Source organism: Lingula anatina, chromosome 1 (genome assembly GCF_051362555.1).
Source record: "Lingula anatina isolate TDL-2025a chromosome 1, LinAna3.0, whole genome shotgun sequence".
In the NCBI taxonomy this organism is placed as follows: domain Eukaryota; kingdom Metazoa; phylum Brachiopoda; class Lingulata; order Lingulida; family Lingulidae; genus Lingula; species Lingula anatina.
In genome coordinates, this window is record NC_141767.1 from 68,345,105 (window position 1) to 68,360,476 (window position 15,372).

At 35.6% G+C, this 15,372-nt stretch overlaps 2 protein-coding genes across 2 annotated transcripts in view; both read right to left on the reverse strand.

Annotated features, from left to right (window-relative positions):
* Nucleotides 1-5,760, reverse strand: part of LOC106153192 (uncharacterized) — a 39,072-nt gene extending 33,312 nt beyond the window's left edge. The window contains exon 1 of the mRNA XM_087002637.1: nucleotides 5,414-5,760. Within this exon, the coding sequence (XP_086858763.1) occupies nucleotides 5,414-5,519 (106 nt within the window). The 5' untranslated portion in view covers nucleotides 5,520-5,760. The remainder of the gene's footprint in view (nucleotides 1-5,413) is intronic.
* A 4,027-nt stretch (nucleotides 5,761-9,787) lies between these two features.
* Nucleotides 9,788-15,357, reverse strand: LOC106153200 (serine/threonine-protein kinase 40). The gene is made up of 9 exons (XM_013527039.2): nucleotides 15,194-15,357; nucleotides 14,220-14,418; nucleotides 13,653-13,738; nucleotides 13,011-13,145; nucleotides 12,500-12,718; nucleotides 12,138-12,306; nucleotides 11,763-11,907; nucleotides 11,464-11,583; nucleotides 9,788-11,330 (listed from the first exon to the last, which is right to left on the reverse strand). The coding sequence occupies exons 2-9, from the start codon at nucleotides 14,323-14,325 to the stop codon at nucleotides 11,018-11,020; spliced, it is 1,293 nt and encodes a 430-aa protein (XP_013382493.2). The 5' UTR covers nucleotides 14,326-14,418; nucleotides 15,194-15,357; the 3' UTR covers nucleotides 9,788-11,017.
* Between the last annotated feature and the right edge of the window lie 15 nt (nucleotides 15,358-15,372).

A 15,372-nucleotide genomic window follows, 5' to 3' on the forward strand; every position in this document is an offset into this window, starting at 1 on the left:
ATTAATTAAGCAAGTAAGTAATGGATCATTACCAAAATCTAATCAGTTCTTCCTTGGCTCATTTGTGACCTTTCCTGAAAATTTAATTAATTAATTAATTAATTAATCGATAAATTACTTAATAATTATGTAATTCATTTATGGATCATCATAACCATTGATTCCTTGACTCATTTGTGACCTATCCTGAGAGTTTCATCAAAATCTGTACATAACTGATAAATTAATTAATTTATGGATCATCACCAAAATCTAATAATTTGTTCCTATGCCCAGTTAGGCCTATCCTGATAACTTCAAAATCTATCCATGACTTTGTGCGTAATGCTGCCCACAGACAAACAAACCCACAAACTAATGGTAACAAAAGCATAACCTCCTTGCTGGAGGTAAGAAAACAATAATATCCATTTCAGCAAGCACACTTCATGGCATTTTCTTGAGTTATTTTCTGACTGCACCTACGAAACAATAACTTACGTAAATGAAAAGACAATTAAGTAGCACTGCTTATAAATATGGATTTCAGTAAAGAGTTATGAACCTAAAGATACACTCCTTCAGATAAAAGGCAATGGTTTACAAAAGTTTGTTCATTATTTTTTTTTTTGTTTTTTGAGAGACCACCGACCAATCTCCAATCAACATGATGAAGCCATCCGCACTGTATATTACAAGTGATTACCTGCCAAAATTTAGCTTCACACCTATGAAATATGCCTTCTCTTAAGATCAACTGATGCATTAATAACCCCTTCACACCATGCTTTCAGGTACAAAGACAGGGTTGCCTAGGTTAAAACAAGCCAGACACTATGCAGTAACTTTACTGACCCTGAACAGAAAGTACATTATTTTCAAACCAGGACAACTTTACTGCAATATCACTGCAAAATTTCATGCCAAAGAAAAATTTTCTCAGATTGCTGTAATGGTAAATTCTCTCAAAAATCAATGGAGTCAAGGGTTAATCATGGATGTGTATCTAATCTGATTAACCTTTCAATAAATAATTTTCACCTTGAAAGTGACACCCAATAACTCAGCACCACCAGCATGCAAATCTGAAATCAATAGAACAAATCGGCCATGTTGAATCAAACGATACGGTGACAGTCACAGATTTTACTTAAACCTTTATTTGGCTTGCTGGAGTACAAACAACATGTCATGCCCAGTAAGTGTGTGTGTGTGTGTGTGTGCGTGTGTGTGTGTGTGTGTGTGCATGCATACGTGCATACGTGTGGGTCCTTTTTTATTTGAAGGGGGGCCTATTGGAAACCTGATGTATGTGCCCTAATATTGCAAGATCAAAGAGTGAGTTGTTTACTCACGCAGTCACCTTTCTTAGGATATGATGCCTTAGTTATCTTTATGAGCTGACAGAAAAGATATCACCAACATTGACGTTGCTAATATTTCCTGTGTCAAAAAAACAAGGATCTTACATATCGCGTGTAGATATTCTTGATTGTATGTATATGAACTTTATGACACCAAGGATGAATGCCATCTAATAGACAGATAACTGATGACACGCAGTAACACAGACATCTATATCATGCACACACATAACATATTAATGACATTCAAAAGTAGATAAACCCCTGACAGATTATTGATGAAAAACAAGGCAACAAAAGGCAATGAAACATCTCAGCATTCAATATCTTCCATGTAGCCTACCATGCACTGGTACATATGTAATATTAATTGTATAAGTAAATGGAAAAGTAGAATTGCAGGCTGATTACAGGAGCAAAAAAAAAAATCACTCCAAATACTCTGACCAGCATACATGAACTAGGCCTAGAGCAACACTGGATAGTTTTATGAACAATACTACTGCCCACTGGATAAAATGGCTATCCTATAACAGTTATCCTGTGAATAAAGAAATATATTACTTTTTGGTCTCTTATATATTGCTAGATATCACATTTAGCACAGTGGAACAGGAGGGAGGAGAGCAAAAGTGCAGGAACAGCATTCATCTGTTGATTCTGTTCCTGAAAACAGGCTTCCGGTACAAGAACACATGGTACTTTCATAACTCTGCTTCACATGCAACTAGCAGGAATTTAATTTTCAATATTCTTATTACTCATTTAAAAGGAACTCCTACTCAACCAACTGTTTTTGAGGACAAATAGAAATTAATGACTACCCACAGCCAATCCTTCTGTCCAAAAAAAGGAGAAAGATTCAATTTTGCTATAATTAAAGAATCTACTTCTTAGCTAATGCCATCACAGTGTTTCATAGCCACATCAACTTCCAAGTACAGAAAGAAAATACATCTGCATTATCTTTACAATGACAGGTATCAACCCTCCAATCCCATTTCACAGCAGGCACCTGTTCCTCAATTATGAGGTGCTGAAAGACAGGGGTTTCATTTTTTTTCTTCAATAAACGTTAAATGCAAAATCACATTCTGAAACAGAAGGGAGTTTCCAGTATATCAAATACATCAGTCTATCCTGTCAGATGTCGCTCTCACCCAGACATTTTATAATGACACCCTTCTATTTTTTGTGAAATCTACAAAGACATCTTGTCTGTACCCTAGTGACATAGCAGTACCTCTGTACACTACAACTATTGTCACCTTGAGATGAGAACACCCATCCTCTCTAATAACAGTACTAGCTGATATATTGCACAATATGGTTTCTCAGCGGATACCCTTTATGTGTTAAATAAGATGGTCTTATTGGTAGATCTTGCTGTAAATTAACTCCTGGAGGCATGGCATGTGCTTGCCTTATTAAAAGAGAATATTGCATAGATTTCAGAAACAATAAGAATTTGGAAACAGAGTCAATATACAATGCTTAATCAAGGAAAGGAAACCATGTAACACGATACTGTCATGCTACTTTATTCCTACTACTTTTCCATGGCAGAAGGTGAAATCTTAAGTCACTCTATATATTTCACAGAATAAAGTGGATTTCTTTAACAGAATATTATAACATGGATATATTTCAAAGAATATCTTTATCTTAAATGATCAAAATATCTTAGTTTCTTTTATCATTTCACAAGCATAGTGGGAGGTTGTACATTCCAACACAAAGCAACTGGAGGAGTTAAAAGTCAGAAATCAACAAGTGGAAAAAAGTCATTCTCAAATCCACTTCACAAATCTGCATATGAATATGAAGTATCAAGTCTTCCAGAAAGGTTCATGACAGTCCCTCCTTTTTGAATCATCTTTCTCAGCTTGTATCATAGAAAACTAATCACCTGTTTCTGTACACTGTCACAGATTGCACCTGGCTGGGGTGGTGTGGTAGAGGTCAGATTTCCCTCTTTTAACCAACACAAGGCTGAATTCATCAGCTATCCTTCACACCTGGTCCTCTATTATTGAATTATTGAGCTTCCCTTGAGAAAAATGTGGTAAAATAATAATTACCTAACACCTCTTCTGGGGTTAACTAACTGAGAGCATGTTGAAATCTGATCTTCACACTGAAAGTAATTTATTATGGTGGATGTTGTGCTGATATGGATAAGGTTATGCCCATTTCACTATATGATGACCTGGCCTAGCTGAAGTGGTATTAAAGGCACTGCCAGAGTATAACACCTTGGAAAGTTATAGGACCAACTCAAAGTCATAAAACTATAAATACTGCTTAGTCACAAGTCAGTGCACACAAAACAACTTCTTGTGTTTCCTTCAATTTAAGAAACTGCCTTGTAAAATATAAATTTAATTCAACCCATTAAATTTAACCCACTTAATTACATATCACAACAGCACTTTGTGAAATTCTTTTCACCAACTGCTTCAGAGATTGACGTTTGTTAAATAAGTTCATCTTCTATTTTCCTTTTGGACCATTTGCATAGATTGAGCAATTGAATATCCTAGATGAAGAAAGGATTATAATGGCGGCATGGGAGTTTTCAGGGTAGATTATCATTCTATTACTTGTTGACTACTGAAACTTTTCAGCACACCAGAAAAAAATCTAAACAGTCAGCTTTCACAAACATGCATCCATCTGTCATCAGTTGGAAAAATTCTTCAGAAATCTGAAGTTACCTGGATTGTTGTAAAAACTGATGAAACTTTGAAAGCAGCTCATGCCTAAGACTTTTCATTCAACTGGTGACCTCTTAGTAAACGGTCTGTAGCTCAAAATAATGGGGTGTCTCAAAATCTAACATCATTCATAGACAATTTACTCCCTTAATTACCAAAGAAAAAATAATTACATAGGTAAGTTTGCCTTAAATGAAATCATTCTGTAGCTACAAATTCATAGGTCAAGGGGTGAATGTGCATGCTTAGAGAGAAAGAGAATCTCTCTGTCATGACCCTGCTTTGAAAGGTGCTTGACAACACTGATTTGTCCGGTCACTGTAGCAAGTGTTTGCTGAATAATTAAAAAACAAGGTGTGGTGGATAACTTCCTATGGGATTTGTGAACCCCGAATTGGTCCTGAAGGTATGCAACAAATATCATAAACAAATGGGTTAAAAGAAATGTAAAATGCACAATGTGAACAGATCATTAAAAGAAGCATAAAATAAGCATAATTACATACTGTAAGAAGAGATCAAGACTGAAAACTACATGTACTAATGGATGGGATGATACAATTAACCTCTCATAAAAATTATGAAGACGTATGGGAAACATAGTATGAATGGAATTTTTTGATACTCATAATGCCAGTATAATTAATCACTGCAGAGCAGTGACCTTTCAAGCCATGGCAGGACCAACCGGTCCTATGTTAAGGCAACAGTCTAAATATGCTTTGCTCAAGTGGGGAGTCAGTCATGCAAGAAAATCACTCAGTCAGTGCATGCACTGCCCGTAGTCAAACCAGAATGGTGAAAGCATGTGAAACTTTTCGACAAAGCAGCCAGACCCACACGGCAGAGAATTATACAATGCTCAAATAGGCCTCAATGGCAGGTTGTGTTTAGGTACAGTTTGGCAAGCATTCAAAAATGTGTGTTTACACACAAAATGAATAGATCTGCGCACCTCAGTGCACTAATATCTGCATTGTGAAGTTGAAAATTTAGCACAGTGGTGAGCAATTAAAAACCAAACCAGAGGTTAACTAGGCTACAGTGTAAAATACTCTACCTGGAACATTTCAGGCATGTAATATGCCAAAGACTTTGATTAGGCCCACTTGCTACATGTAGTCCTAAATGAAGTCTTAGTGGTAGACCGCCAAGTATCACACTTTAAGTTAAACTGGCGGTGTACATTTCAGTTGTAATGTGCTTGCATGTATCGTTTCAAGGTGAATTTATCGGCTGGTAAACATGAGTGGGAGAAATGTCCAAAGTATTTTGACTGTGTTTTTAGGTGGAATTTGGCTTTTAAAACACACAGTCATTGAACTTTAGAGTTGTCTGGACCTTGTGACTTACCTCTAGAGTTCACAAAAGCTACACACTGAAGTGTAAGAAACACTAAAACGCACACCGTCCTCTTGACGTGCATTGACAGAGCCATAACACTGTCGCTGGTGGACATCTTCGGCGAGTTGAACCTCAAAACAAAATTATCCGTTTAATCAGTCGAGGTATTCCTCGCAGTCTTGGGCGTATTTCCATATTTCTATAGTCAATAGAGAATCCTAGAAAATGAATAACATTACGTTTCGCACTGGAAAAGTGCTGGTCACACTTTACTCTTAACCCCGTTCAAGAAAAGCGGCTGTCATTGCAATATAACCCACCACCGCCGCCGTACTGTTGTGTACACTAATGTCACTGCTTTGATCATGCGCGTGCTCCGGACTGAAGTGGGCGGAGCTCTGCAAGTAAACAGACAGGTTCGTAGGAAAGTGCCCGTTTTAATAATGACAAAAGACAATCTTCTAGAGAGATCGGCACACCACACAATCAATTTTGAACGGCCTTGTTTATTATTGATTGTTCTTTGATTTTTATTTGCGAAATCGTTGATTATAACTGTGGAGAAATTATTCTACCGTTTTGAACAGAAACATTGGTTAATTGCACTTTTGTGCAACAAGTTGGGTAAACTTTACTATATTACGATTAGTTTACTTTTGGTATGGATTTATCAGCTTTCACCCCAAATGTAAACTGCATCGAGACGAGGAAAATGAAATAATCATAAGAAATTATTTTCGCATCTCAAACGTAATCAAAATAATACCAGTCAAAATCAGCCTTAACCCAGTGGAAGAAATATTTTTCTTGGCGCCTACGTCATTATCGTACGTGACATACACACTGTAGACCGACACAATCACGCCAATGGTCTCTCTTGAAATAAGAGTTTTGACTAGCTGAATCATAGTTTTAAACCTTACCAAATGGCACCTTTCGTCCTCTAAAATATCAGAAAATTTGTGACCCTTCGCCGGGGGGGAGGGGGGGGGGGGGAGAGGATCGGATTCGCATCTGCGGACCCCCCCACCCCCACCCCCTTCAAATAATCCTGGATCCGCCTCTGGTATGTCAATTTCCGAGCAATTATTAATAGCCAAAATACCAAAAAGTATTATTATTTTGCATTAAGGCAATGTTTAGGCCTACCTGTGGCACGATGGCGTAGTGTTATTTATTTTCAATGGCAAAAATATAAGATGGCGTCTGAAAGCAAGAGAGTGACAAAGTGACATTTTCACCCCTTAAAATCCAATCCTTTCCAATATTGTCCTCTCACAAGTATGGGTCATATGATCACCTCACTTTAATAACCCGTATATTCTGTCTCTGGAATTCCTTTGTCGACACAATCCCAGACTTCACAATATCATGTCGTATTGTGCAATATTTACACGATCTTAAAGTTGACAAAACGCTAGTTTCACATTCCCAATTGTCAAACTATATAGATAGACCCTTTGGTCTCGACTTTTTTTGCAAACTAGTTTGCGATGTGTGGTTACTCTTCTGTGATTTCTGCACCGGAAAAAATATTTTCACAGTCTACATCATTGATAACTTTGGTTCGATGAACGAGTATCCTATTTCAGGGATCCATTTCCTTATACTAAATGACCCTTAAAATACTCGCCTGGATAGATGTACGTGTACTTGGATGCTGTTTGATAAACCAGTAGAAATTTATATTCTAAAACAGCGATGCTACGATAAAAATGATAGTAATATCAATATACGCGGTGCGAGCTCCTTAATGAAAATGAATTAGAAGCAGCAATGTGAAAATGAACTCGACAAACTTCGTAATTTCTCTTACAAAATGGCAAAATAGCACAAACGGTAGTTAATAGTGTAGATAATAAGGCAGTCGAACAGACTGCATTTTTACCAAAGTTTTTCAAGAAAAACTGAACAAAAGTTTTTTTCCCTTGTTTCATTTTTGAGAACAATCATAACTGTTTGATATTCGTTTTTTTTCCAGAATCAGGGTACACAGGAAATGTTACCAACATATCCTATTCCGCCTACTCAAATGGCGTCAACTGGCAGCAAATATTAAAACGACGGAATAATTTACAGGATGTCGCTGGAGATTTTAAGCCCCAGCAATCCTTTTGACAAATCTTTCTTCCCACCTGCACCCACATCAAGTCCAAGTCTTCACCTTGGCTTACTCGTCATTGTTACCCGTGGATGTGATCAACCTGTTATGTAAAATCAATATCTTTGGCTTTTGATGCAAGGTCAAGTCAAATGTGCAACCCATAACATGAACTTACATGCACCTAGGGTGAGCTCTTTTAAGCTTCAAGAAAGAATATTTGATATATTGGGTTATTATATTTGATTTAAACCGGTAGGAAGTCCAGAAAAAATGACAAAAAGGATATATGACGAACAGACTGCTTCATTAATGAAAGTGGTTATTCTATTCGCGTTTCTATTTTCTCTCACCTTTTTTTCTTTTCTTTACTAATAGGGCGATTTTTTCAGTATTCATATAAGACCATGAAAATTTACTGTCTGCAACAAATCGAGGTTTTGAATTACAAGCCCAAAGGCTTCATATATCTAACATTGGAAGATCGTTATTTTTTTCCGTTGCGTAACTGATTAGCAGATCCCCCGATAAGATCTGATGAGAACTGACAAAGTCAGTCGAAAATTTGACAAAGAAAAAAATGTAAGTAAAAATGTAAGTACTCTGTACTTGTTACTATTTGTGACATGATAAAAATACCATTCGATGATCGGGCTAAAGCATATAACACCAAATGTTAGAAGCAACAATGTGATTATCGCTAGATTTTGGACAAAGTGTCCTTTTTTCATGTCAACAATTTCTTTATTCCAGCCTACGTCATCTGCAGATATTTTAGTCACCTGACTTAAACTGTCCAATTTTTGACGATAACTCGAGATGAGTTTAAAGCAGGTACAGCTAAACCTCCGACAGCGAGCGGAATGATGAACCCGTTGTTAATAACAGGACATTCCACTTTCCTTGCCTATAATTGTCACGAATATGTTTTAACCCCCAGGTGAAAGCGCGGGGTGCAGACGAGTTCAGGTAAATTAATTTCTTAAACTAAGAATGAAGTCTGACAAATGACCTCCCACGTAAGACAATTAAATTCATTATAACGTCTCCCCGAGCGTTTTCTTCCCCTTAACAGTACGAGTCTGTTGTTTTTGTAAATGTGACTCCGCGTATCGGAACTATCCCTGAGGTAAATGCAAGCAGATGAAGCGGAATTTCAGTTGACAATATAGAAATTCAACAATACAGTTATTGATATAAACTGTAATGGGGATGATGCCAGCCTGGCGTGCCTATGTAGAGCGCTACAAGGTTCAGCGTGCGCCAGACAAATTTTATCGGTCAGACTTAATTTCTACTCGCTGCAGTGTGTGCTCTCACTTATCGTGTATTATTGTTTGAAATGATAATATTTGCCAAATAACAGTTGTTTCTTTCTTTCACGTGCATACAAAACAAGCGCCACAGACCCGATTAAACAAGGTATAGTCAAGCGTTAAGTCAATTACTTTCCCCAAAACAAAAACATGTCAAAGGGAGTGGGCGACTTCTAATTTTCCAATAACGAGAATATTGCTTTCCGCCCTACTTCTCTGGCATGTGGCGAGGAAAACAGTCGTGATTTATTAATAAATTTCTCCAGTTTGGTTTTGACAATGTCAAAGCTAACAAGCTCTAAATCCAAATGATTTATATAAAAAATCAGTTAATCTCCCACGCCCTTTTAATTGTATCAGGAATGAGCAGAAATTATTTAATGGTAAAATAAAGAATGTTTTACTATCTTGAAATGCATATCAGGGAACACAAATATGTAAATGTCAGTGTCAGTTCACCTGCTTCATTAAAAACGTAAACATTATAAAGGCTATGGTCTAAGAAGTCGTAACATGACCGACAAGAAAGACATACAGGAAGCCCCACTGAAGGAGTGGGGCTATTTATACAATGACCAAACACCTACTAAAATGAGTTTTGAAATTATGTTAAAAGGTGGGAAGGAGCAATGTATGCAAGAGATTCTTACGAAAAAAATAAAGAAAACACGTGCAGAAGGCACTGTTAAGTAATAAAACTTGTATAACAGACAAGCAACACGACGAGAATTGCATATTCAAACTGTGTGCGTCATCTACTTGCACCATCTAATTTCATAATTTAATTAAATAGGAGTGTCAAAACAAAATCTTCACCCTGTTAAAATTTACATGAATGTTACCTTTTATTTCTACAGCACCTACTTGAATAGCCCTTTAAGAATACAGTATCAAAATCAATTTTTTTTTCTTTTGAGTAGGCAAGGCATGTTCCACTTTATTAAAATGCTTATATATTCCACAGTATACAATTTTAAACCTTTTTTATTACAGTCAAGTCTTGATATTACATGTACAATTATCTGTAAAGTAATTCATTATAAAAAACTGTATCCTTCATATGAATTGTTTTGATAAATACTGAAGTGAAATTTATTCTAGTGTTGTATATGGAGATACCATTTGGAATCTTGCTAGTTTTCAAAACATGTTGCTCAGATGCAAGTCTAATTCCCATTTGTGAACTTTAATTAACATAATTGCTACAAATATCTTTTTTATGATGCACAAAGGGATACCTGATAAGTTACACCATAAAAATACCACAAACTATTCTGGAATAGGCCAATAATAGCTGAAGCATAAAAATTAATGTAATTTATATATACACGAAACAGAGAAAAAAGCACAAGGGTATACTTCAAGGACCAAAGTAAAAGAATTTTAAACTCAGTTTATTGAAATTATTATTTGAGTTGCATGTTTAAAAAAACTAATCGCTTATTAGTAAAATTTCTTTTACAATGATCAGTTAATCTGACTAATCTATCCATCAAAATCTATGATGTATTTTACTAAATAAAAAAAATACATTTAAACTTCTTGCATACAGATAACCCAAACCATACTGCAGTAATCACAAGTATTTCCCATTATCCAGACATTTTCACTAGATCACATGACATATACTTAACTCTTAAATAAGCAGAGAAACGGAGTGTTTTTTCAATAACATTCAATTAACAGACCTTAGTAAATTGGAGCACCATTTTCCTTTTGTTAAGTGAACTGACATAAGTCAAAAATACTTTTACAACATCTGATACCAAGGAATTGGCTATGTTTCTCTTCAGCTAAAATGTAATTCTCATCACAAGTAAAAAGTAACATTTTAGAACATGTGCTACTGTAGCCCACTAACATGTATACAGTTTCACACTGAAGCTTGATAGTTCTCATGTAATGCATGCAACACAATGAAAAAAAATGTATAAAAGTTTACATTGTATAATTTTCTTTAAAGAGCCAGTGAAGCATTTAGTACAAAATAATTCTCTATCATGCAAGGTATATATGACTTTTTCAAAGGAATTTTTTTTACCATATGAACTTTTATTTTCGCATTCTATGAAGTATTAAAATTACTACCAATATATCATTACATTAAAAAAAAAAACAATTATCATCATCATGTCTTGTTTGATCATTTTCAAAAGCAATATCTGTTTGACTTTTTACAATAAGACAAAAACCATTTTACTGTAACAAATGTCTGTGTGCCATGATTTCAGCAGTAGAGAGTGGTCTGGAATCCTGATTAAGTCTCCTAATTGGTGGGTTATTTCCTGTGGCTGGCTGCCTACTCCTCCTAGCTACCGCCATCACAGCTTTCCTTTCTTTACTGGCTTCAGCAGTGGTCTGGGCCTGGCGCAGTTTGATCTCAAAGTCGCTCATCCCTGACCCTGGCTTTGTCGGTGAACTCACTGGGGCCGAGGTGCTTGGGCAATTCTCTGGGTTTTCTATGTCTGGTACTACTTGCAAAGGACCTGTTAGCATTGTCATAGACTTCCTAGAAAAAAAATAAAATAAAGGTGAGTTCATGCAACTTGGAAGAATTTTTCTGTCTCGTACAAACTGTATAAAAGCAATGTTCAAAATACTGCCTTGCCTCTTGTTACAGATATAATACAGACTTCTGTTACCATGTGTTTATGATAGCACTAAGAGATTCCAGAACTTGTCCAGCTGTCAGTCGAACTTTAGGGTCTAGCACCAGCAAACGTTTTATCAACATCACAGCACTGTCTGAGACACGCCCATCACTGAAAATGAATCAAAATTGTCTACTTACATTTGTGACTATAAATTTATGTTTTCTGAGGCTTTAAATGAGCATGAAAAGCGATTCAATAAATTCCATGTGAAATATCAACTTTTCAAATGAGGTATTTTTATTGTCAAAAAAAAAACTTAGTTTACCAGATTAAAACTGCTCGCTTACTTTGGAATTGTAAAATCTGCAGCCTTTATTTTTCTAAACAATTCTTGTGGCACTTGGTCATAGAATGGGAACTGTCCATACAGCATAGTAAACAACACAACACCCAAAGCCCATAGGTCACTGGGTTTGCCCAAGTAAGGTTTGCCTACAAAATTGTGTTAGGTGAGACACATTAGAAGATATCTCCTCTAACACATTCTTCCATTAGTTTCTTGATTAGAACTACACAATTCTGCCTCCTATTCTAAAAATGAATGAACATGTGGCAATGCTTTAAAAAACTAAACAAATCCACAGAGATTTAAAGCTACTTACATTGTTCTCTGGGTCTCTCTTTTAACATAACTAAAACATATATTAGTATATCAACCTTACCACTTAACACATCAGGGCTGATGTAAGCTGGACTGCCTCTTTGATCCTTGAGCAAATCATGTTCAGATATCAAATGTTTCCCCAAACAAAAGTTTGTGATTATCACTCGCCTCGTCCTTGTGTTTAGCACCATGTTTCCCAGTTTCAGATCTCTGTGAACTATGTTTTTCTAAAAAAATATTGTAGAGGGATAAACATTACAAAAATACAACATGTTTTAAATCTATTAATTCTTATCTTCACTTTTCATGCCAAAAATCAGTTAAATGTATTATTCAATGACAGGTCAACCCAAGATGTAAATGATAATATCTTTACCAACTGAAATAAATTTCATTCAAAATATGTAAATTCCAACTTACCTTGTGCAGATTCTCAACAACTTTGACAATTTCAAAGAAAATTTCAATGGCTTCTTTTTCTGAGAGTTTCTTCTCCTTAATAACATAATGCTGCAGATTAATCAGGTCAATGTTTTTGTTGCTAAAGTCATGAGGCGTCAAACAATCAAGAACCAGACAAAGACGAGTGTGCTTCTTTGGTGGGTTGCCTGCATCATCTGATTCTTCATAGGCCATATCCTACATGAAAATCAATGAAGTTTACTCAATCCACAGGTGAAAAAAAGTTTGAACTTGACATTCATATTTTATAAATGTTGATGTCACACTTATTCCTCCTCCATGGGATATCTTATAACAAAAACATTTTTACCCTTATCGGTCCTTTATTAACTGTCACACAATTCAAAAGGATAAATTATATGGAGCATGACATCATAATGACCTAGAGCCATTCATAGAAGATAGAAGATCCCAGGATGTTCTGATAGATCTGAATGGGCTCCTAGTCAATATAAAGGAGGTACTGTACCTTGAAGAGCCCATGGTGGTGCACCACCCCCTGTTGGTTGTGTAACAAAGACAGCAAGGAATACTCTGTATGCAGCAACATCTTCCCCTGTCTGTCATCCTGGGTCTCCTTGTCTTTGTCTGGCATGGTCAGAATCTAAACGGCATAATGCAAACAAGGGAACTTAAAGAGGACTAAAAATTAAATGAGGCATATCCTAAGTAAAAAATGCCTTTTTATTGTGTAATATGTCCATAATCCTCAACGGTAAACCTTGTACAAATGGTGCAAATGTGTCTTAGCTTAACTAGTTGTTGGTCCTGTTGAGAATTATATCATTATAATATACTTTTAAAGAATACAGTATTTATTTTCAATGGGGAAAATAATCAATATTTCAAATACATTATTATGGAATGATATAAAATATAATTTTGTGTAGCGCATGTGGTGCCTTTACAGACTAGACCAGAACTACAGGGTAGCTTCCTTTCCAATTTTGTTGCAACCATTCAATAAGAAATTAGAATGTTTCAATTTTAAGAATTTATGACTTAAAAAATACACTATCTAAAAAAGATCATAATTTCCCCATTGAATCTGAAAAGATCCAGTCAATGTTGCACCTAAGATTGCAATCACTTATCTGTAAAACTTCCATACCTTTAGAGTGTAGAAGTCATCCGTGCCATCTTTTCTAGCCAGACACTGAACAACACTCCTTACTGGGGAGCTTCCAAGTCTTGGTCCTAATAACATGTAAAATACATTCAAACTTCTTCCTTGTTATCCTTACAACTGCTAAATTTACATATTTCCTCATATTCTACACATTATTTTTCTAGAACAGACTCTCCATGACTGCAGGTGCTTTATATTCTATTGTCAGTAAGATGTTGGACAATAGGTCTATGCACTTTGAGTACTGTGGTGTCGGCAACTCTGAATCTTCATGTTAAAGCCCCCTTTCTATCAAATAATATCCAAAATGTAATTTAATATTCTAAATATACTTTATGGCTATACATTAAGATTTCCTTAATATAGTAAAAAAAATGTGAAAAAAAAGTCAATACACTTATCTTTTACAAATTTTATTAGAAAAAAAAAGACTAAATAAATGACTATTAAAGCAAAAGCATTAAAAAATTATCTTCCTCTACAAATACTATATATATATTGTACTGCAAACATTTATAATAGTAACTTTGCAATTTAAAAAAGTATTACCCAGAAGATATGGACCTGCCCTCTTCACAGAGGAATTGGGGGTTTGTAACCTCAGTGCTTTAGGATTTGGAATACCCTCATCCTTCTCTTCATTGTGCCTCTTCATTTCATTAGTGCAGATTACGTTATTTTATTCCTCATTTTACCACATAATGGTTCCACTCCTCATTCTTTTCTATACCTCATCTCTTTATGATACCTAAAAAGAAAAATAATACCAGTTTTAGTGCTGGGATGACCTTAAACACATTGAACATAGTCCTTCTGAATATATATGCATGTCACCTCTACTGGTAAGATTAGAAAAAATCCATGCACTAGAAAACTTTTTTACATTCTTATCTGTATTTTGAATCATACACATGCTATCAATGGGGCAATGACCACAACAAACAGAATTCTACTGGTAAATTCGACATAAATATGTTCAAAATTGTTTCCACGCGGAAACAAACTCTTGAATAATCATGTTGGCCATGCAACTTCCACGGTATGCAGTGGAAGGTTGTTTGGTAACAAAATATTGCGATGTATTATCCCATGAATTGAATTCTGTGCTACCGGCAGCTGCTATATATACAGTGTACCACCATCAGGAGGCATGACACAAAAAGGCATTATTTAAAGAAAATGTTAATGGCCAAACGTAACTGCCAGTTAAATCTCCAGAGCTTAAGTTGTACATCCGTGTACATCACACATCTACAGTCTACATACAATTACCAATTATTCGGAATACTTCTGTTACAAGTACAGTACAGTGTACATTGCAGTACTGTACATGTACCCCAGTACATGTACTGTACATGCATGAACATCTGAAGTTCAGGTGCCCGGTGCTCGGGATAAACAGATAAAGAATGATATAGACAGTTATATGCTGGTTTCCATTTGTCACACCGGTTATATTACAGTAAATAGATAGTGCAAAATATCACCGCAAAACTGATTTTACAAGACTTAATCTCTCTCACCTGTAACCTTCATCTTAACACTAAGATTTGTAGTTTTCAGATACCCCGATAGGCGGACACCTAAGATAAGCCAATATAACTGTGCTTTCTACTGCTTTCCGAGATCCTTTTAAAAATTACTATTTGAAATATCTTTCTAAATTTCCAAACAATCTTATAAAAGGGTGGTATTTGACAGG